Genomic DNA, 27,029 nt, shown 5'->3' on the forward strand with positions numbered 1-27,029 from the left:
GTTGAATACATTATTTGAAATTTATATATATAGTCTTAAGGAGCATTACTCCTTAGAAACTGTCGGGTAATTGCTGAGCATTGCTGTGCTTACAATCCACCCGTACATTTCAATTTTCTTTTGATAACAAGATGTATTGTTGCTCCACCATAAATTCCATTTTCAGGACCGATAAAACCTGATTGCTTAGAAAACAGGTGTTTCATGACTCTTAACGTCTGTTCATCAATATCACCTTGTAAATTATTTACCATTTTACAGCTGTTTGTGACTTTTGCTCCAGGGTGTTTATATGAAAAGAGCATGAGTACTTGATATCAACCAAACTAATGAGCAGGGGAAAAGAAGTTAGACTGAAAACGGCCTCCTTCTGACAGGCTTGGAGCTAATTTATGTTGTAGTTATGTGTTCCAACCACTGTGTATGGAAGATTAAGCATTCTTACCCTTTTGTTTAGAAAACCAATTTGCCAACAAATTACAATAAATTGTAGTAAAACACAATAAATACAGTGTTTAAATGCTTCTGGCTTATCTTCAAAGGGAACAGTTTTGGTTTGCAGTTTTTCTATGTTTAACTTTCTTCACCTCTTTTACTGATTTATCCCTGGTGAAAAGCCTAAAGATTTCTAATGGATCCCAGACATCAACTAAAACATTCTCAGAAAGCTGTCCTGAAGTATAAGAACTCTTTTCTGTCTATAGAGGGTAATGATTACACTGACAGACGGTATAATGAGAAAGCACCAATGCAGTTTATTTTAATTCTTCTAATTTATGAGAATAACTTCTTAATGCTACATCAGAAGTCAATTCACCAATACTGAATTCGGAAAGCACAGTCAAGAAAGACCCAAATTTTTATTGGGACTACACAACTTAGCAGATACTAGATACCATGATTCTAGAACAAAATCAAAAGCAAACATCTGAAATATGCATGACAAACGTTCTTAAACTCCAGGGGATCCATGAACCACCCCAAACTGTATACAAAAGATTGTGTAGTGCATGCATAGATTTTTCTGGGTAAAGGTCCTGTAACTTTAATCAGCTTCTAGAGGGGCCCAAACAGTACACGGGAGAATTCTGATTTCCTCTGTATTTTCAATAATGGAAGCTGTGGACCTTGGGAAGTTTACTTTTGCACGTTTAAGACTCAATTTTTATGGCAAGAGGGTAGAAAAGAAAAATAAAAGTAACTTGCGAGGACCGGGCAGGGAAAAACTCCGAAGTGTTCTTTACTTCATAAGTTTTAGTAACATGTTTTGGTTTAGAGAGGGGAAATGGGGACATCAGTGGTAACATCATAAGCTGAAGCAAGGAGACTCCTACAGGGATTTTTCAGGTCCTTAGAAAAACCAAACCTTAGTATGAATAAAGCAATAGCAAGAATGAAAAATGCAATTTAACTCAGGTCTAATTTTCTGTTTCTGCATATTAACAACTTATTTTTAATTTCTGAATATCACAAACTTCAATCAGAATATTTTAAAAAATATTATTCTGCATGCACTTAACCAATATGACAAAAGACAAGAATCCAGTTGACTTGTTCACATATATTTAAAATCGGCCAGTACAGATAATCACGAACACTTCACTGCATTGATCTGAGGGCATCCTACCTCTATGCACACGTTCATGTAACACTACTAGTAATTACCCTGGAGCAGAGGCAAACGGAGATGGAGGAATCACCCTACAAAGCAAGTTTAAGGGATTAAACGTCATCATCGTCTTCGTCGTCGTCATCACTACTGAGGACAAAGCTGCTGCCTGTGGACAGGGGCCCTTCCTCCTTAACATTCCCTGAATCACCCACAGTCCCTCTCTCATCGGAATCTTCAAACAAATTGTCACTGGCATCGTCATCAAACAACTTCTCGTTGGAATCATCATCTTCGAACATCTTTTCATCTGTGTCTTCATCTTCCTTTACATCTGCATCTTCCTCGTCTTCTTTTCCATCTGAATCTTCAAACACCTTTTCATCTGCATCGTCTTCTTTGTCCTTTTCAACCACATCTTCCAGTCCCTTTTCTTCTGCAACTTCTTTGTCCTCTTTTTCATCCGACTCGTCGTCAAATACTTTTTCATACACATCTTCCTCTTCTTCCTTCTCATCTGACTCTTCGTCAAACTCCTTCTCAGAGCCTTCTTCATCAAACATTTTCCCAGAGCTGTCATCTTCGAATTCTGATTTTTCAGAGTTATTTTCTTCTACCTCTTTCTCAAGAATGTTTTCATTAAGTTCCTTCTCTGAGCCCTCTTCCTCAAAACCTTTCTCAAGGCCGTTTTCTTCTAACTCTTTTTCGGAGTCGTCTTCAAACTGCTTTTCCGAGCACTCTTCAGACCCTTGTTCTGAGCTGCCATCTTCAGCCGCCTTCTGGGGGCTGGCCTCCTCCTCAGGCTCCTGCTCAAGGCTGTTCTCATCAGGATCTGTTTTGAGTCTCTTCTTTTTGGGCTCTCTTTCTGCACCATTCTCTTTCGACTCTTTTTTAGGACTACCCTCTTCATGCTCTTTCTCGGGGCTGCGTTCTCCGGACTCTCTGTCGGGGAAGTCTTCTTCACGCGCTCTTTTGGGACAGCCTTCCTCAAACTCTCTTTTGAGGCAGCTCTCTTCAGATTCTTTTTGGGGACAGCCTTTTTCAGCCTCTTTTTCAGGGCCACTTTCTTTAGCATCTTTTTCAGAAGCAGCTTCTTCAACTTCTCCCCCATCTTCTGTTTTTTCAAACTTCTTTTCATCTATAGGTTCTTCAAATGCCATTTCAGTCGCGGCTTCTTGAACATTCGTTTGAGATGTGCAAGGGTGCTCTGAAAAATGCCTCATTCTAGAAGGCCCCACCCTTTCTGGAGCCCAGACGGAATCTGAACGCTGAAGGCCTCTGTTGGCTTCGGGAGTGTTGAGGAAAACCTCCCATCCTCTCAGCCTTTCCTCCCTTTCTCTCGTGGTCTCCTCCACCTGTGTACACATGGAAAGTGCCGTTAAAATATGTTTTAGGCCAAAAGGAGTAACAGCGTCTCTGAACATTTCTAATATCGCCGGAAGTACTCTGATTTTATAAGGTATCACTTTTAGGAAATTAAAGCAATTCCCTATCTTCAGTTTCCAACACTTTACATCTTGATTTACTAGAGTTGACCTTAAGATCATTTACATGAACGCCTAATACCACAGCACTGCAGAAATGTCTCATCAATTAAAAAGTTAATAATTGAACTGTCTGTACTTTACAAGACAGAAAGGAAGAGAAGCGCTTTAATTTGTTCTTCTCTTATTGCTATCCTGAGCAAGCCTCAAGACTTATAAACTGATTTCAGACTTATAAACTGAAAGACTGAAACATTTTTCTTTCCGTACTCTGAATATAAAGGATTATTTAAAAGAAGTACTGTTAAACAGATTAAACAGAACTTAAAACTTATGTGAAAAACTGCTAGATCAGTATTTGTTGGTAATGAAACAACTCATGTGCCCTTGACAGTTGCAGAACTCACCTGATAATCTGTAGTCCCATCCCACACTTGGGCAGTGATTTGACGGCCACCAAACCACCTTCCATTGAGGGTCTGAATACAATAATCAGCTTCCTCCGGATCCCTAAAGGACACAGAGGCCACACCATCAGGGTGTCTCTAGAAAGACAAGGAAGAAAAAGAAGGAATGAATGAGAACATTTAAAGTAAAACATATACATTTGACAAAGTAAGGAAGTAGTGTTCCTTCTGGTCATTTGAGCTAAAGATTTTACGTATGAAGTCTTTCTTCCTTTTTACTGCAGCCAGTAACACGCAGCTAGCTGCTTCTTCAGCTTAACATTGTCTAGCAAAAACCAAGCATGATATCCTTGGAAATGTTCCTGCTGATAACACTGTAATGAGATGCAGAACAGTACGGCTGTTAAGAATGTGGACTCTGAAGTTGAATAGCCCTGGGATTAAATCCTGGCTCTGCTGCTTACCAGCTGAATGGCCTTGGGCAAGGTGCTCAATCTCGAAACTTGCTCATCTGTAAAATGGCTAACTAAATAAAGTGGGTAAAATAGCGCCTACCTACCTCAGAGGATTTGGAGGACTTAATGAGATAACATGTAAAGCAGCTGTAGTATGCAATCGATAAATGGGGACTCTTTTAATTATTATGTGTTGATTCTGGATGTAAAAAAAAGGTGAAAAGGGGAACATACAGGAGAGTATTTTTCTCGATTGTTCTTCTCCAAATATGGAAGAAGAAATAATTCAGAAAGAGGGGGAGATGTGGCCAAATAGGGAACCATAAGGCCTCATACATGTCTCTCATACTTTTTTTTCACCTGATCATAAACTCTAGAGTGATGATAAAGGAAAATAACCAAGGGATATCACGTCTATCAAAGCCTTCGCTTGCAATCCATGTTCATCTATTATGCTATCTAATACTGCTTACAGATGACTACCACTAGACAGCAGACCTACTACATAAAAACATTTATGTAGAATTTGGAGGCATACTGATATTTGGTAATAACTTATTAAAATGGAAGAAAATTGCTTTAGAAATCATTTGTCCAAGCCATGAACTTACATCAAAGAGGAGGAGCCTCCTAACTTGTCCAAACTTCGAACATTCCACCCGAAGGTCTTCTCTGATCTCGTTCAGCACCAGTGGATCATCCTGCAAAAACACACTTGATTAAAATGGGCTTGCCCCCTTCTTTAACTATAAACCCTGAGAATCAAATTTCCTACTTTGACGAACCAACAAATAAAAAAAGGTTTTGCTTAAGGTTAGTTGTTTGTCTGCAGTCTACAAAATTAAAAAAAATCAAAGTTAAAAATGAAGTTAGACTACCACAGCTGCTGCTACTACTATAGGTCTGCCCTGCTTTAAGATGGGGAATGGGCAAGTATGGTACGCAGCACTAGGGGTGTGCAGTGGCAAAGGAGAGGGAAGGGAAGTGTCACTGGAAATCACAAATAACAGCAGCTGAAGCAGGTGAAGTCCTGTGGCACATATTAAGTCAGAGACTGCTAATTCCTATGTTCTGCACCGGCATCACGATGACTGTACCGATGAGGAAACTTTATTTTGTGTTTTGCATAGATTCCTATTTACAGAAATGTTGTAACGGGAAGACATATATCCCTTTCATTGACTAAGTGTTTTAAGATTATTCTTTGTGCTTCCACGATTCTATTTTAACTCACAGTGTAAACCTCCCCCATAAGGGTTCCTGTTCATCTTGCCTCCAAGTCCCAATGCATGAAAAAGGCTCATAAAATGTTACGTCATCAACTTGAATTTCAACTACATACAAATATAAACGAGGATATCCTACCTACAAATTTCTAATGAAGCAGACTTACACTTTTTAGGAAACATATGAATTTGTCTATCTCACAGGTTTGTATGTTCCTCACCAACTAAAGAGAACAGCAAAACATGAGAAGTGGCTTCTCCTTCCTAAAGTTTTGTCAAAAGGCAAAAATAAACAACTGGTAGGCAGTTACTGAAATCAAATTTAAAATAAAAGCTATCAAATCCTATAAATCTTAAGCTTCTAAGAGCACAGCCGGCAGGACCCTGGATTTCTCCCACTTCTAAGATCTAACTGTGGAGAATGTGCCAATTTGCTTTATAGAAAATTCTCAGGCCTGAGAGGAATGGGGATGGAGCGTAAACTCCATGTGCTCCGGTGGTAAAGTCATATGGTGGCTTTTACGGGGGTATATGTGTGGGGGTAGCTCCTATCAGACTGTGAGCTTTCCGCAGGCAGGAATCTCCTTTGACTGAATTTTGAATACCTTACAGAACACAGTGCAGTCTTTCACGCAATGAATAATCAATAAAAGCTTTTTCGGAGTTTGATAAATTGTTCCTAATAACTCCATTTTATCTACCAAGGGAAATCAGGGTTATATTAAAAACAAACAATAACTGTTTCAAAATATTTAACAAATTTAAGCATGATTCCACTGTAGGGGGAGGGGTGAATTACCATTTTTATTTCTTTATCAAAGTCTCAGTGCCTTTCCTACAAGAATATCAAATTTCAGCCAAGGACTTCCCAGACCTCTGTTTTCATGTTTACCAGCTTGAAAAACAAATATATCTTCACTGTTATATAGTATCATGAGGCTTAAAGATAATAACCCTCTCCCCTGGGAAAAATATCTTTAACCTAGCTAAGCATGAAAATTTTCTAAAGACAACACTTTGCAAGCAACAGACCTGAGACTAAACTCAGACTGAAACGCTGAAACTTTCCGCAGTCAACACTTATAATGTTTTTCCAGGGTGGTGTTTTGTTTTCCCAGAAATAAACCGTATTTCTCATTCTTTTCCAAGCTAAACCTACACTGTCCAAGATAGTAGCCACTAACCACACATGGCTACCGAGCACTTGAAATGTGGCTAGTCCAAATTGAGGTGTGCTGCAGGTGTGAAATAAACACCAGATTTTGAAAATTTAGTACCAAAGGAGGAAAAAACTTCAATGTAACATAGCTTATTAACATTTTTATGTTACATGTTGAAATTATAATACTGTGGATATATTGGGTTAGATAAAATTCACCATTAAAATTAATTTACCCCGTTTCATGTTGTTTTTGTATTGTGGCTGCTAGAAAAATTTAAATTACACATGTGGCTCACATTACACCTCTATTGGACAGCGCTAGTATACACAATGAGAAACCTACCTTTGCATCTGACTTTTGGTTCTTCACCTCTTGGTATTCAAATTTGCCAGGCATGAATTTTTTTTTTTTTTTTTTTTTTGGCATGAATTTTTTAAACAAGGCTTTGAATTAAATACTGAAAACCCCTTAAAGTTACATTTAAAATATTAGCCTTCACTGTTCACCCTGATACCAAAGGGTATTTCTAGGTATTTTGGTTCTAACACTAGTCAATTGTCTGGAATAAACATATACAGGTATACCTCAGAGATATTGCATGTTCGGTTCCAGACCAGCGCAATAAAGCAAATATTACAATAAAGCAAGTCACACGAAATTTTTTGGTTTTCCTGCTATGTTTACACTATACTGTAGTCTCTTAAGTGTGTGATAGCATTGTATTTAAAAAAGACATGCCTTAATTAAAAAATACTTTGCTAAAAAATGCTAACCATCATCTGAGCCTTCAGCGAGTTGTCACAGTAATAAAGATCACTGATCACAAATCACCATAACAAATATAATAATAATGAAAATGTTTAAACTACTGGGACAATTACCAAAAAAGTGACACAGAGAAATGAAGTGAGCAAATGCTATTGGAAAAATGGCACTGACAGACTTGCTCCATGCAGGGTTGCTACAAAAACTTCAATTTGTAAAAATAAAAAAAAAGCAGTATCTGCAAAGCGCAATTAAGCGAAGCACAGTGAAACAAGGTGTGCCTGTATTCCACCCCACAAAATCTGATTTCTTTCTGACACCCTGGTTACCTGACAATTCAGTTTTTGTCTTCTACTACAAACCTCAATGCTGATCTGTTCTTTAGATTCATATGGAATCTCTGGACAAATCAAACACTCCCCAAAAACGTCCAGTGAAAGCAGTTTTCCAGTTGAACACCTCTATCCAGAGTTATATAATGTCTACACCAGCGTTGCCCAACAGAACTTTCTGTGTTCACAGAAGTGAATACTCCATTATCCAATATGGTAGCTACTAGCCACACGTGGCTAATACACCTAAGGAATTAAATTTTCATTTTATTTCACTTCAGTTAATTTAAATTTAACCACATGTGGCTAGAGTCTAGCATACTGGACAGTCTGCTACAGTGATGCACTTTTACATTCAGGCCCATGAGACACTGAGCAAAAAATCAAGACTTCTGACAGGCTCTCATCAAACTCGTCAGACCACACAAGACCAGTCAGATGGGCAAACAAGGACAGCATCAAGGGTTTCTCTGCCCGTGAACTCTGAAGCCCATCTCTGTGCTCCCAGCCCCTGTGGTGCAGCCGTCTGAAAACTTTCCTTCATTTGCAAAGATGCTAAAGAGAAAATGTTTTCTTCCTTGAGTGGATGAAAACACTCTGCCTTGTGAGTAAAAAGGGTTTCATTCAATCATTCTCTCACTTTTTCTTCCTATAAATACTGAGGGCCTACTATGTGCCAATCATGATTCTAAGCACCGGGCATATAATAGCAAACCAGGTAGACAAGAGCCCCAGCTTTCATGGAGCTCACATTCTAACGGAGAAGATCCAGTTATTTCAGATAATAATAAATGCTATGAATAAAATAAAACAGGGTTAATATAAAGGTTCTATAACTCCAAAGTTTATATTAAACCAATAAAGGTTTTTTTTCTTTAAGCTATCAAGAATTTACAAGCATGAAACTTTTATCTTTAAAAATATCCACTGGAGGAAATTCGTGGGAAGTCAAGGAAGAATAAATGCGGCTTTTTGGAGGAAAGAATATTTGTTAAGCTAGGAAAAATTAAGTGTGCCCAGGGTGATAGCTAGACTTAAATTAGGGTCTCAACGAGCAAAGGCAGGAGGCGGAAACACGTAAAGGCAATTGCACAATACACTTCAACTTGCACAGGGCCCAGATACTTAATGAATTAAGTTTGCATTTATATTCATGTCCAAGTGTTAGGAGTATGGAATGTTGTGAATCAAGGATCTCAAGTCACAGAAAGTAATAGGTCACCTAATTAAAAAACCAATTATCTACCAGGGAAATAAAATGTAGGTGAATCACAGGAAATTCTGGAGTTGTACCCAGTAGACTAGACACCATGATCCATCTATGCATGCCTTTCAAAGTCCCACCTGGCAGGGATAGCATTTCAAAAAGCATCTAGTGTGCATGTATATATGTGTATTTTTTAAACATGTTTCATTATCACTGCAACTCTAAAGCAGCTCTGCCGTATTTCAAGATGCTTCAGGATTCTAGTCAGAAGAGAAGACACCAAACAGTATAAATAGTCCACAGGTATCTTCCCTATGACCTCAAAAGACACAGACTCTACAGGTGCATGGTAAACCCTATCACATCACTATCTGCAGAGATGGAGTTCAACAGACAATTCTGGTGTCCTCTCTAAGGGGGGTAAAATGACACTGTCATTCTAAATCCGCTTAACTGCACAAAAGGAACAAGAGTGGGCCTTGGGCGCAACTAGATCATTTGTAAACCATCTGAAATTTTACATTATGAACATTTTTTTCTTATGTGTAATTTGTTATCATTAATTTCAGAAGTCAGGCAGAGAATAAAGAATTCTTCTTCCATGAACGATCCCATCGGTCTAGGCCAAAACACAGAGATAAGGACAAGAGGCAGAACGTAACACAAGGTACCCTGATGGTAATTAATATTCCTTAAACCTCTCTAGTAGCTCTTCCTCCTTTATTCACTTTTATTTGCTGTTCCTAGAATCTTACATGGACACCAATTATTACAAAGTCCTCTTAATAGCCACTAAAGAGTTTTGTAAAGATTAGGTCCTAAAAAAACAACCTTCGCTACTCAAATGTCAGGGGCTGTATTTCATTAACCTAAGGTTTTTTAAGGATCAAACTTTTAGCACTAAAGTGAAGTTTTCAATTCCAAGTGTGAAACTGGTCCTCCCCACCAAAATCAGCCTGCAATGTTGAACTGCACTCAAAATCCACAAGCGACTCCCATAAACCTTTTAAAGTTTATATTTTTAATCATTTCCCATACCAAGTAGCTGCTGTTTGGGGCCACGGTACAGGTATTAGACAGGTTTACCTGCGATACGATTAAAAGAACGCTGGGTTAAACCTGGGAAAATCTGAAACCTTCAGTTGATTCTTGGTATCATCTTCCGATCCTGAAGACTAGATGAACGTGCAGGATGTGACATGAGAAAGATGGGGTGAGGCAAACTTTGGGCTCCCTTGAAAGAAAGCACATCTATGTTTCTATCAGTAAGAACACTGCTTCCTACCTCAAAATCTATAGGATGAAACATATTTCTGATGATGACAACTCGCTCGTGGCGCAGTCGGGACGGGCCAGCTCTTTTCTCAGGTCTCCAATCCAACTGCCTAATGCGACAAAGCGGGAACAAGAAGCTGTGAATTTTGTTTCAGACTTGTCAGAGCGAAAAAAAAAAAAAGAGCAGTTAAATAACCCTTTATTGAGCACTTAAATAGTGATAATTATCTGATTCCAAAACAACAATGTGTATTTTAGTCACAGCTCCGTTACAACTTTCTGAATCAAAATAATGGGCAGGTGAAAGAGGGACCCAGTATCTGAAATCCCCAGAATATATATATATTTTTCAGAACTGCTGGCTGGTTACAAACATTCCAATGAGACTTCTGAAAAATTGCTAATTATTTAGTATCTATGACTATCTAGGAAGAGACACTGAGGCCAAGAAAATGTTCAAATTGTATTGGTTTTTAGGTATTTTACGATTATAAAGAACAAACTGCATTAAAATATGTAAAACTACTCACTCTTTGTTACTATCTTAAAATCTTACTGATTTGTTTATAAAAATTTTAGGTATCTATTTTAACGATTCCTGTAAAAACTATAGACATCAGAACTAAATGCTTCTTTGATCATTTTATCATTAGTTTAAGCATAGTGTTAGAAGTGTTATTAGAATTCACTCTGATAAAAGTACTTATCATTTTGACTCATTTCTTAATACCAGCATATTTCAAAAGACATTAAATAAAGGGAATAATAGAAACTTGATGACTTGTATATACTACACACAACCACACAGTACATGATAAAATGATAAAACCTATCATTTCTAATTTCTAACTCCTACTAACAAACCTGTATGTAAAAATTTAGCTCCTGGTGTAGCTGATTCTAGCCACATGAAAAATGAACTAATGGCTCCAGTATATAAACCTAAACCATCTTACTTAATCTGATGTTCAACATTTTCTGTAGAGATGGCTTTCTTATTTCATTTAAGCCCATGTTATATTAAAAATGAATACCCCAGAAAACAAAACACCACCACTGCCAAATCATCCTATTACGCAGATTACTGAGGGTTTCCGATGATCTAATGAAATTTTTTTTTAATTTTTATTTTATATTGGAGGATAGTTGATTTACAGTGTTGTGTTAGTTTCAGGTGTATAGCAAATAAAATTCTTTAAAAATAATCTGTAGGCATACTTGATGGAACAAAACTAGGTGGTTATCGGGAGGGTGGGAGAGAGACGCAAGAGGGAGGGGATATGGGGATATATGTATACGTATAGCTGATTCACTTTGTTATACTGCAGAAACTAACACACCATTGTAAAGAAATTATACTCCAATAAAGACGTTAAGAAAAAAAACTAGGTGGTTATTACCAAAAGTATACTCTAGGATATTTATACAAAATCTTTCAAAATGGAAAAAAAAACAACACAAACTTTTGTTGCATAGACAGCTTTTTCTTGTAGTCTTTGCACTTCTTTTTCTTCTTTGAGGCGTCATATTCCCCTTTCAGTTGAAACTTTGCCACCTCCACATGTAATTTGTAGCCTCTAATTTCATCGTCATCCAAAAGTTTTAATGCAAGATCCACAGATTCTCTCTTTGTAAAGGGAAAGCAAGTTACAGTCAGTCACACACTGAAATGAAACTTCAGCAGGAGTGTTTTAGATGAATGATGACTATACATAAAATAAAGATTTAAATGTAACTACCTACATGGGAAAAAAGAACTACAGAACACGTATCGGAAAATGTGTACTTAAGACATAGCTGTCCCCAACCAGTTATGTGAACCTAGGCAAGTTATTCAAGCTCCCTGAGCCCCAATTTCTTCATCTGTAAAATGGGAATGGAAATGCCTTCTTTGCAGGGTTCTTGACAAATTTAAATGAAACAAGGCACATAAAGGATAGTGACTGGCATGCAGTAGGTACTCAATAAGTTCTACCATTACTGGAATAGTATTTTTGCCTCCTGGAATCTCAATTTCTCCTCTATACAATGAGGTAAATAGACCTGTGTGATTTCCAAGGTGCATTCCAGTTTTAAAATTCTAAAAGTTTCCTACTTAAAAGACTAGATGACTCAAGAAACTGGGAATAGCATAGTCAGCCTTTAATCTTTTGTGTTCACCAATTAAAATGTAGGTCTGTGATATACTGGGAACAAGATGCTTATCTGATAGCTTGAACATTACACACACTTGTGGATTCTGGGTCCTATACAAAGGGGGCAATTGTCAGCTCTACACAGATTCAAAGATCTGAGGACCTGAGGAGAACTCAAAAGGACAACTGAACTCAGCCACGCCATCAAATATGGATCCCGGAACAATTAACTATATTCTTCTGGAACTCAATTTACTGGTTTGGCAATCTTGCATTTTTATGGGTCATAAATTTGACATATCAAGTTTGTCAAAACCCCATTTTTCTCTTCAAAATTTTACAACCCAATCAACCCCCCTAAGAATCTGTTCACAGATTTTTAGTAATCCTTGAAGAACTTATAAAGCATTCAATCTCCTTACATTTGAAAATTACATAAATATCTTCCTATAATGGTCGTACTCATGTGTGATCTCATCATGTTCAAGAACCAGGTCAAAAACCTATCTCCCCCAAAGCTTGTCAACTTAATCTTACCCGCCCTCTGATTACACTGAAATGTTGTACACTTGCAACACACTTGTGATGTTGGTACTGTTGTTTCATCACTTTGATTTTGCTTTGTAATTATTTTCAGGTTCCATGACACACGTACACACCATCATTGTGCCCATTTCTTTTGTACCGTGCAGCAATGCATAACACATGCTCCTAAGGGGACAGGTGTTCCAAAAATGATGGCTGCCTTTGGCACTGAGCTTCCCCCCATGCCATTTATGGTATCATGAATAAATAAAGTTCTGCAAATGTCTGTTAATACCACTCTCTCTTCTCTCTCATTCAAAATATATTTTGAAGCAGTCAGCATAAGTTATCACCTTTATGGTCTAATTCGGGGTCAGAAAACTTTTGTAAAGGGCTAGTGAGTAAATATTTTAGGCTGTGTGGGCCCTGTGGTCTGTGTTGCAACCACTCAACTCTGCTGCTGAAATGTGAAAGGAGGTACAGACAAATGTGTAAATGAATCAATGTGGCCCGGTTACAATAAAACTTCATTTACAAAGACAGGCAGTAGGCTGAAGTTTGCCAAACCCTGGTCTAATTCATTCCAATGGGCAAATAAAATGTTACTGGCTTTCTTTTCTCTGTGGATTTTTAGAATGTGTTCTGCATTGATTATATGCATACACTCCTAAAGAGATCTTTGCAGCAAGAATTTTTTTAAGACAAGAGAAGTACCTCGGTCATATGACTTACATAATACCTTGACCTGATAACGTATTTTCTTACAAGAGCAAGTGAATAACCTTACCAATGTGATACACACAAGCACAACATGAAACAAGTTTTCTTCACATCCTGTTTTGAATAGCTCTCACTCTTGGTTATCATCTATACAAAATTATAGCCCTGGTTCCCGAGTTAAAAATGGAGATAGGAAAATGAAAAAAAAAAAAAGAAACGGAGATAGGAGAAACTTACTTGACCACATAACTAACCTTCAAATAACAGCAAAGTCCATCTCCTTTAAGATTTCCTTGATTATCTTTGTAAAGCTTGACCTTAAATTCTTCTGTTTGAGGATCTCTCATAATAATGCCAAACTTGGACATGAGCTGTATAAATTCATCCACTGTAATATCTGGAGGCAAACCTGTGACGTTAGGGGGAAAAAAATTATAAAGGCATCTAAAACAAAAGTGAGCATTACTTAGGGATTCTACCAATTCGAAATCCATAACTTGGATGAGTGCAATTTTGATTTTCTAAAAGTATGTAAAAATCTCACATCTATAGACGTTGAGGAAATGTCATGTTTTAATGTATTCAAATATACATTAAAATCATGCTTTGCTTAGGCCTTGTATCAATGAATCTGAAGGGGCAAACAGCTGTGAGTTACCTAAAGCAGACAGAAAGGATGGCACACAAAGTTACATACACTTAATTTTTCTCAGTGTCATAAAAAAACAACATATTCCTCACTCACGTAAATGGCTGAACAAATAATGACACAATGATACAAAATAGAATTTAGAGAAACTGAAAACTAAAAATCACTATGTGAAAAATCTCAAAATCAAATATTTTCTACTCTAAATGTGGTTAAAAAGGTATACATACCAGAAACATACACATTTGTGTTTCTGCCTTCTTCAACATGAAACCATCCTAAAAATCAAAATCGAATAAATAAATAAAACACATGCCAGAAAAGGTAAGAGTCCCATTATGAAATCCTGACAGTGTGGCAGTTTCTCAAAACTTCTAGAAACTTTTTCTTACCCTTAGAACAAGACAGATTAAATCAAATCACTGTCCAGCTTTCAAAGTATTTGGATCTTTGGACAAGTAATTTGTTTCAGAGCCCAGTCTGAAAAAAGATGGCTAGTTTATCTTGGTTCTTTATGAATCTGATACTACCTTTAAAAAACCTCACCCTTGCACTGACTTTAGGCCTTGGTGTAAGTTGCTTCTGACTCCAATCTACTGTGTTAGACCTGGCCAAGCTGAAGCAAAATTGACTTCTTGAGTTTAATTAAACTCAAAAAGTACAAAAAAAAAATCACCTTACAAACAGAACTTTAGATAATCTCCTAATGACAGCTCTATTTTGCAAAGGAAGAAACTGAGAACTGAACTGAATTGAAAGAGCCCACTGGATGCCCACAGGTTAGTGAGAGAGCCAACATATGAACCCAAATAATAATATTTAAAAAACCCATCTTATGATTCTGTCAAAGCTATTTTATAATTCTCCAAAAAGTAACTATATATACACACACACACTCATATTTTTAATTTTTTCACTCATGTTTGAAAACTAAATCCACTTGCCTGATTCACCCTTTCTCTTTTCTCCCCTCTTTTTGGTATCACTGGGTTCGGGGGATTTTCTTTGCGGAGGTTCCTCTGCAGTCCTAGCACTGACATCTTGGACATTCGCAGTAGAGCTAGACGCACCATCGTTAGAAAAGCCATAACTGGCCTGATATGTAGCAATAAAATCTTCAGTGATCTAAACAAGAAATTCAGCACACATACATAAATTCAAAAATGATTTCCTCATGCAAAAAGTTTACAGTGTTAAATAACAGCATATTCAGTTATACAACTTAACATACAAGTGTTTCTGTGTAAATGCAAGAGCAGTCACCTTATCTAGAAAACTGCACACAAAATAATAAAAAATTAAGACATGGGTACTTGGATTATCAGCACAAAAGTCTGAGATACTATTAAAGGCATTTTAAGTTGGCACCTTTTCTAGTTGTTTCATTTGTAAATTACTATCTCTGCAGTCTACTTGACTAAGGCTACAAATAAATATAACAAAGGAAGTATCAGATAACAATAAACAGAATAAAACCAACAGTCAACTAACAATCTAACAACAGGATCAAATTTTCTTTTACTATATGGATGAACAAAAGTATATGTACTCTAAATATTTAAATACCTGTAGGCAGAGAACACAAAAAGGAGAACTCTGATTTGGTGTGTAAAGAATGGGGCTAACAATTATAAAATTAAATGCTATTTTAACACCGTCACTAATTAAATCACATTATCATTTAATGTCAGAACAAATCAAGAACAAATCCCAACTCACATCTATCCTCCTGGCTCTTAGGGAAAAAACACAATTGCACAACAAAAGAAATATAGTTATATCTTCATACCAATCAATGAAAGGCACACACTGGAATGAGGAAAATGTAAAACTTGAAGTTTGAAGAGGTATGGGCTTCCATAACATAAAAAGATAGAGCCACAAATTAATCCATTGTCAGACGATTGTTAAAGTACTCCGAAGGCTGAAGAAACCAAATATGCACTCTAGCTGGCACCACCAGCAGCCAAGTGAAATAGTAAGTTTAACAATTCAGAGGGATTGGAACATACACACAAATACAAAGTGGGAAAGAAAAAAGGTGAAATAAATAATTAAAAAATCACACTCAAATTACACAATGGAGACACAGTTTGTATTACTGGCTTGCAAGTCTATTAGTGTGTGATAAGTATCCTTTTTTTCCACCCATACCGTGAGACTTTGATTAACAGGGTACTTTGACCAAAAAGTTTCGAGCCAAGTTTAACATCAGTCATTTTACTTTCAAGCTAAAATAGAATACCTCACAATTTCCAAGTACTCTAAATAAATATGCTCAGATCTTTTCCATCCATATTCTGTGCACCTCTTGTCATATTCCCGTGGTAATATGGTTCAAACATACGTGTCTAGGCACAAAATTTAGTAGGAAAGTAAAAAGAGGTGCAAAGTTCAATCAGTAAAGAATTATCAATTTATCAATTTTTCAAATCAAGAAGCTGAATTTTGCACATAGCACATCAGCTAAACATCTGAATTCCTAGGATAAGTAAGATTGAGACTACGTGAGATTAACATCGACTGAATTTGCTCTTGGTGTTTTTCCTCTTTGCAATAAAAAGCAGTCACCAACTGTAACCTTCATAGATAAAATTTATTAGGCATGGAAAAGGCTTAATAATTAAATTACATTGAAGCCATCTCCCTAAAGATTTCCGTTCCTTTACACGTCGGTTCTGCTACAGACACAACAAAAAGAAACGTCACTATCCAGAGGGGCTCTAACCCAGGACCTCAGCAAAGAAAACGTGAAAGGAGCGCCCCGCGAGGCTGGCCAGGCGGGCCCGCTGCGCATCGGCGCCCGTGCCACTTTTACCTTGGGGAACCAAGCCTTCTTATCCAGGTCCCACTCGTATGGGGTGTCAGTCGGCTGCTGCTGGAAAGAATCGTTTTCTCCACCGGGATCTTTCTCGGTGTCGCCGTCCTCAGAGCCTCCGTACAATTTTTGCATTCGCAACTGCTCATCAAACTCGTCGTTCTCATCCAAGTTGTTGCTCATGTTGCCGACTTAGCCCAGGTGCAGTGTCCGGGAGAGCGAAGAGGCCGAAGTGACGCTGGAGGGGAACAGAGAAAGGGAGGCTGGCCGTGCTCAGCCCGCGCCCCCCCCCGCCCGCCTCCCCGCGGCGCCCCAGCAGCCCCCGGGAAGTCAGGGCCGCTCGCCAGCCGCACCGCCCCCCCGCCCACCGCGCGCAGGCGCCGCTGCTCCCGGCCCAGCCGCCCACCTAGCTCGCCCCGCTGGATCTTGACACCGCCACTCGAGCCACAACGCGGCGGGAGCGGGCACAAGGTGCTCTGTGCTCCCCGGCGGCCGATTCTAAGACGACGGCGGGTCCCGCCACAACGTCTGGAAACCGCTTGACAACGGAGGCCCGCTCACGCTGACGCAGTCGCCATTGTTGACGCAGTCGCCATTGTTGACGCGTCGCGACGTCGCGGGTCCCGCAGACACGCCCCCAGTGGCGTCAACAGGCGCCGACGCGGGCAGGCGGCGTGGGGCTCGGGGGGCGGGGCTCGGGGGCGGGGCTCGGGGGTCAGCTCTGCTGCCGGGCGGTGATGCCCAGCTGGGACTTCCTGGCGAGGCGCCTCGGGGCCGTTTGACTCCGCTGGGTCCCCGGTGGGCCGGGAGGGGCCGGGACGAGGCGGTAGCCGAAGGCGTGGGAAGGTTCCCCCTCGGCCGGCTCCGGAGTAGGCGTCGGGGCGGCCGCCATCTTGGGGGAGTGGACAGGGCGGGCGGGACAGGTTTCAGTGCGAGAGAAAGGCGCCCCTCCTTCGCCCGGAGGCTCCTCCTCCGCGTAGGAAACGAGTCTTTGGTTTGTTTCGTTACGATTTCACTGGGAGAGGCGCTGGCTCTGGTTAGCCCGAGTTCCTAGTACAGGGTCTGGTGTCTAGTGCGTGTGTGGTGAGTGAATGAATGAATGAACGAACGATGGGTGGAAGGACCAACCTTCTTTCCAAGCCTCTGCTCCCTCCTTTATCTCTCCGGTACCTTCCTCAGGCTGGAGATGTCTCTGGAAAGGAAGGGCAGCAATTGCCTGCCCCTTGTACTCCGTGATTCAGACGTGCTCAAGCTCCAAACCTAAAACTTTTAACGTCCAGTGTGCACGCCACCTTTACTGCCCCCACTAACGTCGTTTTTTGCTCTCTTAGAAAAAAACATGCACGCAATAGGACTTGCGTGCATTTTTATAATATAGATAACATGAGTTTTATTAGGCTCATTTAAGCATTGCTAAATATTTCTCCCAGGATTCAAAAATAGTGTACAGCTGTTTTCAGCAATGTGTTCATTGGGCTCCCATTTCATTCCTGAGTGAGTTCACAGCATAGGTGATAATATGCTACGCAGCCCTGCTGCACGTAACACTGAGTGCCTGCTCTCTCCACAGGCCCCTCTTAGCAGGTGGCCAAAAAGGTTACTTCCCATATGACCCAGTCATGGGCTACCCAGAGGCCTGTGAGGTGACCTGGTAGGGTAGCCCCGCATTCTAGACTGAATTTGATTCACTGAGCCAATAAGCCTCTCCCAGAAAGAGGGTTGAGTATGGAACAGACAGGGACATGGTCAGAGTAACCCAGAAGCAGGGAGGCCCACACAGGGAAGGTAGTAAGCAGAACAGAGGCCTTGTGTGGAGAAGTTCTTCAGGGGTGAGAGGAGAAGCTGAGGCAGTGACAGAGGGTCATTGAGTCACCGTAATAGTGGAGCAGTGGAGTTGGGACCTAAGCATGCTTGTACCTACAATGGCATTCTACTTGGCCACTGGCCCTGACAGTTTTGTGTTTTTTATTTTAATTTAATTTAATTTAATTTTTTTGGCTGTGCCCCACGGCATGCAGGCTCTTACTTCCCCGACCAGGAATCAAACCCGTGCCCCCTGCAGTGGAAGTGTGGAGTCCTTAACTACTGGACCGCCAGGGAATTCCCAGTTTTTTCTTTTTTTTTAAGCAATACTTTTGTCTCTATGAGGCCTGGTTCCTGTTCTTATTTCCTTGTGGATTCCTAGAATTAAATCCCTAGGAACTGAGGTAATCTGGAAGTATCTCTTTATAACCTGTTCTTTTTTTATATATAAATTTATTTTATTTATTTATCTTTGGCTGTGTTGGGTCTTCGTTGCTGTGAGCGGGCTTTCTCTAGTTGCGTCAAGCGGGGGCTACTCTTCGTTGCGGTGCGCGGGCTTCTCACTGCGGTGGCTTCTCTTGTTGCAGAGCACGGGCTCTAGGGGCACCAGCTTCAGTAGTTGTGGCGCACAGGCTTAGTTGCTCTGCGGCATGTGGGATCTTCCAGGATCAGGGCTCGAACCCGTGTCCCCTGCATTGCCAGGTGGATTCCTAACCACTGCGCCACCAGGGAAGTCCCTATAACCTGTTTTTATTTCCAAGATTTTTTGCAAGAAACACTCAAGTTAACAAGCAAAAAGGGGGGTCCTTTGTTATTATAAGGATGGGGGTAGCTCCTGAAACTCCAGGAATGGAATATGGATGGGCTGCACAAGGGGCTGCTGGACCCAGGAAGACAAAACCCAGACAGCCGGCTTCTCCCTGATCATCATCTTCGTTCTTCTCTGTGAGGGGTGATCTGTGCTGTACTCCTGGCCTAATAGGCCACCGACTTCTTGGTGGATAAAAATTCATTAACCTACAAAAGCAGAGACTGCCTGGACAGAGAAGTCATCTACCTGGCTGAGGAAGTCTTTCTGGAAAACTACTGAACTATACCAAAGTAGATTTTTTTTAATGGCCCATTCAGGCTCACTCTGTTCGGGAATTTTCCTGTCCCCACTTCCTGTAATCTCAAGACTTAGTGGAAATGAAAGTAACTCCTTTTGACAAAAAAAATTGATGGATCCCTGACTTAAGATGGTAATAACTGCAGAAATTCTTTAAACCCAAATTTGCTATTGTCAGTAGGTATACCAGTATTAAATGTTTTGTAATACTATCAACTTCAATGACAAAGACTTACCTAAGTTTGTGACTTTGTTTTCCTGCTTTGTAGCATATTATATTATTATGGTCCATTATTCTAAGTCTTGGGTCAAGGCAGGCCCTCAGCAAAATTGAGAAGTATACAAAATTTGTTTTTCATGTGTTCCCCCATGCCCCCATTTAGGACCCTCTCCAAAAAAGTGAAATGTAGTAACATTTCTGCACACAATAGTCAGTGTGAGAAAAATTGTGGATATTGGGGCCTACTTGTAAGTTTAGCTCTGACAAGGATAATCTGTGAAAAAAAAGACCACCCACTCCAAAAAAAATCAAAGCAAAGCCATGAATTTTAATCCCAATTCCCTAATTCTGGATGGGAGGCTGATGCCCTATACAGCCATTCAGGGATTTATTTTATATCAGATCCCTAAGTCACCCAGGGATTACTGAGAATGAAGAAAATCAAACTTCTCGGAGCTCTAGTTTTGTCAACTGCTGAAAAGCTCGCTTAGGGGCTTCCCTGGTGGCGCAGTGGTTGAGAGTCCACCTGCCGATGCAGGGGACGCGGGTTCGTGCCCGTGTCCGGGAGGATCCCACATGCCACAGAGCGGCTGGGCCCGTGGGCCGTGGCCGCTGGGCCTGCGCGTCCGGAGCCTGTGCTCCGCAGCGGGAGAGGCCACAGCGGTGACAGGCCCGCGAACAGCAAAAAAAAAAAAAAAAAAAAGATCACTTAGCTTTTGTAATCTGGTACTTTTATCAAGTTATTTCTAAAATGTTATGCTTAGGAGAATAAGGATGTAATTTTTACCCAGAGTAAGGAAAATAGTAAAATATTTTGGAATTTGGCACTTGAAAATACATTTTGGAGTTAAAATAGGTTCTCAGTGATATTCTGTCAGAAGTATTTTTAGAATATAAAGTTACACAGTCATTTAAAACTTTATTTCATATTTATTTTTCTCCCCTTGTTACAACATCCAACCCAAAGCAATACTAATACAATTCTAACACCCCCCCCCCACTTTAAGTAAGCCAATTTTACTTAAATGTAAAGTCTAGTGTTAATATATATCCCCTTTTCAAGCCACATCTTTAAGCAAAAGTTCACAATTACACAAGCCATTTAAAGAAAGCTCAAAACTACCAAAAGCACACCCCAAAATCAAGTTTTTGAAAATTCAAATTTAACTAGCGATAGTGCCAAACATATGCTTTAATTTGCCCCCAAGAAAACATTTTCTGAAACCATAAATCTAAATCTGACACGTCTATTGACAACAGTTGTTTGAAATAATATTTATTAGCAAGCTTATAGCGTTAGCAAGTAGGAGCAGAGGATAGAAAATCCTCTGATTTCCAAGGGCAGAGATTAATTAGGTCATACTCTTACAGGATTTAGACACACATCAGGTTTAAGGTAGTCAAGCAGGAAGATGATCTGACAATAACTGCACACCCAGGTGTTAGGGATCTCATGTGGTACTTCTGCATTTTTTAGAAAGAGGGCACTGCTTACCAGAAAGAAATGAATTTCCTTCAAGGAAGGATTTCAGACACTGGCAGGCTCACAGGTTTTTTGACAGAGGTCCTTCTTTGGAGCCCTCAAATGACACCATAAACATGGCCACTTATTCTGCCTATGAAGAAGGCAAGTTCTTCACAATATGTGTGAAAGATAACTTTGCCCAATTATCAATCAATGGGAGTTGTAACTCCAGAACTACCTTAAGTCAGTAAGTGCTGACCTAGTAAGGCAAACACCTTGCCCCCGATCCTTACTCGGTACTCTATGCTCACTGACCCCAAGACGTTGTCATTGCATAGCTTTAGTTCTAATGGAATAGAGATTAATGGAAAAGGGCAGTCAAAAACAAACCCTGGGAAGGTTTTTTTTTAGGACTTTGTTTTTCAAGAAAACTGCAGAAGAGATGTTTTACCTCTCTTTGAGCCCCTTTTCATATGCAAAGTATAATCTGTAGATTTACATCGCATAATAAACACAGTCTTATGCAAATCACAGGAGTATATGTGAAATTATAAGCATCAGAGATGTGATGGAAACATATTAGATTTTTTTTTTTAGGGAAGTTCTTTATTCATAGGCCTAATTTTTTTTAACATCTTCATTGGAGTATAATTGCTTTACAATGGTGTGTTAGTTTCTGCTTTATAACAAAGTGAATCAGCTATACGTATACATATGTTCCCACGTCTCTTCCCTCTTGCGTCTAACATACTAGATTTTTAAGTGTCATCTTGTTTATTTCACTTCACCTCCTATTCAACCTCTCATAGGACCCACTGACATACGCAGATATGTCTTTCTATGCCTAGTGGGGCTCCATTTTATTTAGAAAGCCCAATAATGTTCGTTAATGCTTGTAGATTGAAGAAAATCATGGTTTGTCTGATCCTTCCCTCCTAAGATTTCAGCACAATTCTCAAGCAACAAAAAATCCTGACACCATACACCTACACACAGCTCAGAGTCGAATACACACGCTGGGAGGAGAAATACTATTTTTAATTGAAAAGCTAGGCTCTGTCATCTTCCTTCTTCACAGTACAGCCAGCAAACACGGACACACTAATTTCAGACACCTGAGTGCTTGCAGCACCCCGGACCCTTCCCATCACGGCCAGGTTGTCAAGAGGGGTATCGGCAGCAGGAGGGTCAGGCAGCTCTGCCTTGCAACAGAATAACTGAGCTTTAAAATGCTGCTGGAACGTCTTGCTCAGCCAGTAAAGAGCAAAGGGGTTTACACAAGAATTGCTGAAAGCCAGAACCCGAGAGAAAATGGTGACAATGAAGTGAATGGCAGAGGGGTCCACGTAGGTTTGAGAAGTGAATGAGTGGTAGAGGTACAGGAGGTGATTCGGCAACCAGCAGAGAGCAAACAGAGCCACCAGCACCAGCACCGTTTTGGCAATTCGCTTTCGGGATTCAATCTATAGGGGGAAGAAAAATGGCAAAAACAACAACCAGGAAAACAAAACAAAACAAAAACCCAAACAAAACAAACAAAACAAAACAACAACAAAAAACAAAAACAACCGAAAACCCAATCAAAAACATTTAGCTGGCAGAGATTTAAAAAAGCTATTCTCTAGATTTACATAGAAATTTACAGTTCACAGGCTGGTGTCCCTTTGAACGTGCAGGTAAAGGAAGTCAGCCCGTGGCTAGAGAATACAGCAAGTTAATTGACATGGTAACCCGTGATCTTGGTCTCTGATTAGCTCTAATTCAGAGACTCCCATCCCTGGTTTTGAGATACTCTAGGGTGTCTCTAATTATCTCAAGCAGTGTTGTGGAATTATCGAAAATTTAATTTAATTAAGAAATAGATGCTATGCAAACCTGCTTTCACTGCACCAGCAGAGGCTGACTAGGTTAGAATAGTCTTCTGGGGTTTATGAAAGTTGCTAAATTGGTACCAAAAATTGTTGTTAACATATAGGAATTCTAACTATATAGTCAAAGGAATAAAAATCAATGTGCCACCCTTCATGTATGAAAATAATCCTACCTGCACCTCTTAATAAGAGAAATGAACCAGATTAAGTGAAAACATTGCCTGTAGTCACAGATAGAGCAAAGATAACTGTTCACATGGGCATTAAAACGCAACTTTAGCCTCCTGACCACCACTGTTGAAGCAACTGAATGTACTAGCTCCAAAAAAAAAGCGCTGAGCTCTGCACATACTGGTTAAGAGGTAAATGGAATCATCTCCTCCCGCCCAAGAAAGATAGAAATCCTGTTGGTTTTTTTTTTAATCAAATGGAACGATGTTTTGCCAATATTCTTTTTATTCTGTTCATATTTATGAGAGGAGAGCACACCTGGGTCTTGCAATGGTCTTAATCAAGCTTCTGTGAATCACTGTGTTCTCTTGCCATTGGCGCTGCATCCCTCGAGACAACCCCTCTGCCCAGTCTGCTGATCTGTGTGTAAGTGGTTTGCATTGAATAATGTTATGGCTTCTTGCCAGTTCTACCATCCTGTGTTTTTCTAAACAAAAGATGCTTCTCTTTATAGTCTCACCTTGTGTGATGTTTCTCACTATCCTGTGGGGTGATTTTTGATCCCAAACTTGAGCTGCTCCCTTTCTAATAATAGTAGTCCTACCACTTATTGAATGTTTACTATGCAGCAGGAACTATGCTAAGCGTTTCATATATATCATCCAGACCTCATTTTCATTTTATACATGAGGAAAGTGAGGCTCAGAGATGTTAAGTAACTTACTCAAGATTGCCCAGCTGGTATGGAATTAAATCTTGGGTCTGACAGACTCCACAGCCCATGACCATAACAAAAATACGATACTGCTAAAGTATTTATTGCTCAGGGGTGCAAAAGGAGGCATTTCCCTTCTAAATTCATGTGTGAGTCCTGATTAATACATACCTGCTTGCGGGCATGGCTTTGTTCCTCAGTAGGTATGTTCAAGGTGCTTTTGTAAAGAGTCCTAGCAATCAAAGAGTAATAGACAGAGATAATCGAAAGTGGAATAATGTAGAACACTAAGAAGCACAGCAGAGAATGTATCTCCTGCAGGAGCCTCTCAGAAACAGGATAAGAGGCACACGATTCAAAGGTCATATTTTTGTGCGGATCTCGAAAAGTATATACATTTGAAAATATAGCCTCTGGTAGAGCAATGATCATAGACACGATCCAGATGCAGCCAGCTTTGGCGCAGGTCTTCAGGATGGCATTGGGGGGCTGACGCTCCAAGGGCTTCACAACTGCCTTGTATCTAGAAACACATAATCATAGCAAAGGGAAAAATCAATATCAAAATTACAGGATCTTAAAGTTAGAAGTGATCTCCGTGGTCATCCAGTTCTACCTTCTTATACCATATGTATATAGCCAAGTCAACATTAACCAACTGGAATTGGTTATGATTTCAAATATGCATAATACATCCCAGTATTTTATATTGATGCTAATCACTTTTTCCTTTATTCACTGTTATGAGATATTCCAGATTTGCAATTTTTATAATTTTCCTGTAGACCTTCTACTTAGGGCAAATAAATATTTTTCGGCACGATTTTGTGTGTGATGGAGAGTAATTCATTACCTGTGCATTACCTTGTGTTCTAAAAGACTTCCTTTTTATGTAAGTGACTGATGTTAAACCTAATTCTCCTTTCCTTGTGAGAGAGCAGTCATCAACCTTCCTAGAAAAGAATTCCATGAGTTTATGCAGGAAAGAGGAGAGGGTTAATTTCTTCCCTGTTCATAAGTGCTAATTTCGTGCCCAAGCCGATCCAATCTGTAGGTAGATTTAGGGCAAGGCAAGGGTGAAATCGGAAACCCTGTACCCATGAAAAGATGCCTCCTTATTCTGACAAATCCACCTTAAAATCTACAGCCTCTAAGTAAATCTGCCTTCAAACAGAATATAAAACCAGTCAAAGCAAAATTCCATAAAAGACACAGGGAAAGCTTTTCCTCCTCTCAGATTCCAGAATCCGAAGAAGCTTTTCCTTCTGGTACTGCCAGGCATTGATTACTTACAGGCTTCTTACAGGCTTTTTAAAGCATCACTTTTAACATTTGGAGGCTTAATTTTTCTTCATGCTTTCACAGTTATCATTCTACAATAGGCACAGAAAGACCCAGTACATAGACTGAAAATATCCTAACAGAGCCCAAACACCCTGGCTGCCAGAGGTTCTCACACGCTCCATCCATAGAGCTCTAAAAGTCAGCCGGGATTAATTTATGTCTGGAAATGAGAATGTCATTGAACGCCTATAGAAATAAACAAATACAATTAAGTGATGACATTACACTGAGTTACCAGGAAGCTGAGAGCCTCACCGTTTTCTTGCCATTAATTAATTTGATGCATTTCAAATAAATTAGATGCATGTATCTTTTTACCATTCTTCCAGTAGACAGTAATGTGTATGTGGTCAATTTCACACCTATGTTGATGTTTTAATGTTGACAATATTGCACCACTAGGCTGCACTAATGTATAAAGAAAGGATTGTTTTTCTTTTACACCTGGAATAATTTGCCTTAATAAACCGAGGGGGAAAACACCGTTCAGTATTCTTTCAAACAAACAATTACACTTCAAAGAAATTAAATGATCCCTGAAGCACACAATTTCAATCTCTCGTCCGATGCTAACACAGGAATTTTAACATTCTTACACCGACTTTTATTTAAAATGCCCCCCGATTTTTCAATCTTACATCCAGGTTACAGAGTGTGAGAAAAGCAGAATAGTAGCCAGTGAACGCTCCGTACAAGCTTTCCTTTCTTTTCGCCTAATTTCACATCCTGGCAAATATAACTGAGAAAAGAAACCCACCTGTCAGCACTGAGAATTGTTAACGTGAACACTGATACACCAACAGAAGTGAGCCGGATGAAAGAGAGCACCTTACATCCAATTCTTCCGAACAGCCATCCTTCTGCAAGGTAGTGGGTTGCATCGACTGGCACACAAGTTAGCAGAAGTAAAAGATCTCCAAAAGCCAGGCTGGTGATGAAAATATTGGGAACTGTTTGCATGGATTTGGTCTTGAAAAAGACTTTGATGAGAATAGCATTTCCAAGTATGCCCACTGAAATGATCACAGCATAAGTGATATAGATGGCACACAATGCTTCTATTCCTGGAGAGTTGTCACCGGTCCTTCCTTTATTTGTGGTATCATTAGGAACGACAGGGCTTGATGATTCTGTTTCATTTGTGGTTGAAATTAAAGTCTGATTAGGTGACTGAGGCTGCCTTTGAGACATTTCTTCTGAAGCCTATGCCTTTAATATTTCTTCTGCTCAGTTCAAATGTAGTTGATTGTCACGTCCAATGCCTACGTCTAGTTACGAGATGGTAGAGCAACAGAGCAGAATGGAAAGCGAATCCAAGACACCCGGATACTCCTTTCCTTCGGTTGTTCTTTGTCTCCCAGCATGCTTGGCTAAATGCTTACCGATCTGGCACTGGAGTGTGGGAGGTGGAGGACTTTTACCGGCGTTTCCATGACAGAAGGAGGGGGGTTTGGGAAATGCTCTGCAGTTGCTTGTTCTTCCCTGTTAGGGAATCTTATGGACTACCTAGATGTTATTAAACAATACTTATTGTTTATTAGAATCACTCTGTTTCCATGTCT

At 39.8% G+C, this 27,029-nt stretch overlaps 2 protein-coding genes across 3 annotated transcripts; both read right to left on the reverse strand.

Annotated features, from left to right (window-relative positions):
* Positions 1-732: 732 nt before the first annotated feature.
* HTATSF1 (HIV-1 Tat specific factor 1) lies at positions 733-17,553 on the reverse strand. Of its 2 annotated transcripts, XM_027092409.1 has the most exons (10): positions 17,177-17,551; positions 16,771-17,008; positions 14,897-15,077; positions 14,183-14,230; positions 13,558-13,712; positions 11,387-11,550; positions 9,934-10,033; positions 4,567-4,656; positions 3,501-3,638; positions 733-2,964 (listed from the first exon to the last, which is right to left on the reverse strand). In XM_027092409.1, the coding sequence occupies exons 2-10, from the start codon at positions 16,951-16,953 to the stop codon at positions 1,723-1,725; spliced, it is 2,301 nt and encodes a 766-aa protein (XP_026948210.1). In that variant the 5' UTR covers positions 16,954-17,008; positions 17,177-17,551; the 3' UTR covers positions 733-1,722. The 2 variants fall into 2 exon arrangements, with proteins under 2 accessions (XP_026948210.1, XP_026948211.1); XM_027092410.1 differs by lacking the exon at positions 14,183-14,230 and having other exon boundaries at positions 17,177-17,553.
* Positions 17,554-22,351: 4,798 nt separating this feature from the next.
* Positions 22,352-26,799, reverse strand: BRS3 (bombesin receptor subtype 3). Its single transcript, XM_027092470.1, has 3 exons — positions 26,225-26,799; positions 24,295-24,646; positions 22,352-22,829 (listed from the first exon to the last, which is right to left on the reverse strand). The coding sequence occupies exons 1-3, from the start codon at positions 26,656-26,658 to the stop codon at positions 22,416-22,418; spliced, it is 1,200 nt and encodes a 399-aa protein (XP_026948271.1). The 5' UTR covers positions 26,659-26,799; the 3' UTR covers positions 22,352-22,415.
* Positions 26,800-27,029: the final 230 nt, after the last annotated feature.

This window comes from Aethalodelphis obliquidens, unplaced genomic scaffold, assembly GCF_003676395.1.
Source record: "Aethalodelphis obliquidens isolate GAN/ISIS:26980383/991018 unplaced genomic scaffold, ASM367639v1 scaffold78, whole genome shotgun sequence".
NCBI lineage: Eukaryota > Metazoa > Chordata > Mammalia > Artiodactyla > Delphinidae > Aethalodelphis > Aethalodelphis obliquidens.

Bases quoted from the DNA above. Each gene is read 5' to 3' on its own strand.
- BRS3 (XM_027092470.1), bottom strand. From the start codon at position 26,658: ATGTCTCAAAGGCAGCCTCAGTCACCTAATCAGACTTTAATTTCAACC. The intron at 24,647-26,224 runs GTGGGTTTCTTT...ATGTGTTTCTAG, and splicing joins ACAATTCTCAGTGCTGACAG to ATACAAGGCAGTTGTGAAGC. The intron at 22,830-24,294 runs GTATGTATTAAT...TTCCCCCTATAG, and splicing joins AAAGCCATGCCCGCAAGCAG to ATTGAATCCCGAAAGCGAAT.
- HTATSF1 (XM_027092409.1), bottom strand. From the start codon at position 16,953: ATGAGCAACAACTTGGATGAGAACGACGAGTTTGATGAGCAGTTGCGA. The intron at 13,713-14,182 runs GTATGTATACCT...CTAACGTCACAG, and splicing joins CACAAATGTGTATGTTTCTG to GTTTGCCTCCAGATATTACA. The intron at 4,657-9,933 runs GTAGGAAGCAGT...GTGTTTTTGCAG, and splicing joins TTCATCCTATAGATTTTGAG to GATGATCCACTGGTGCTGAA.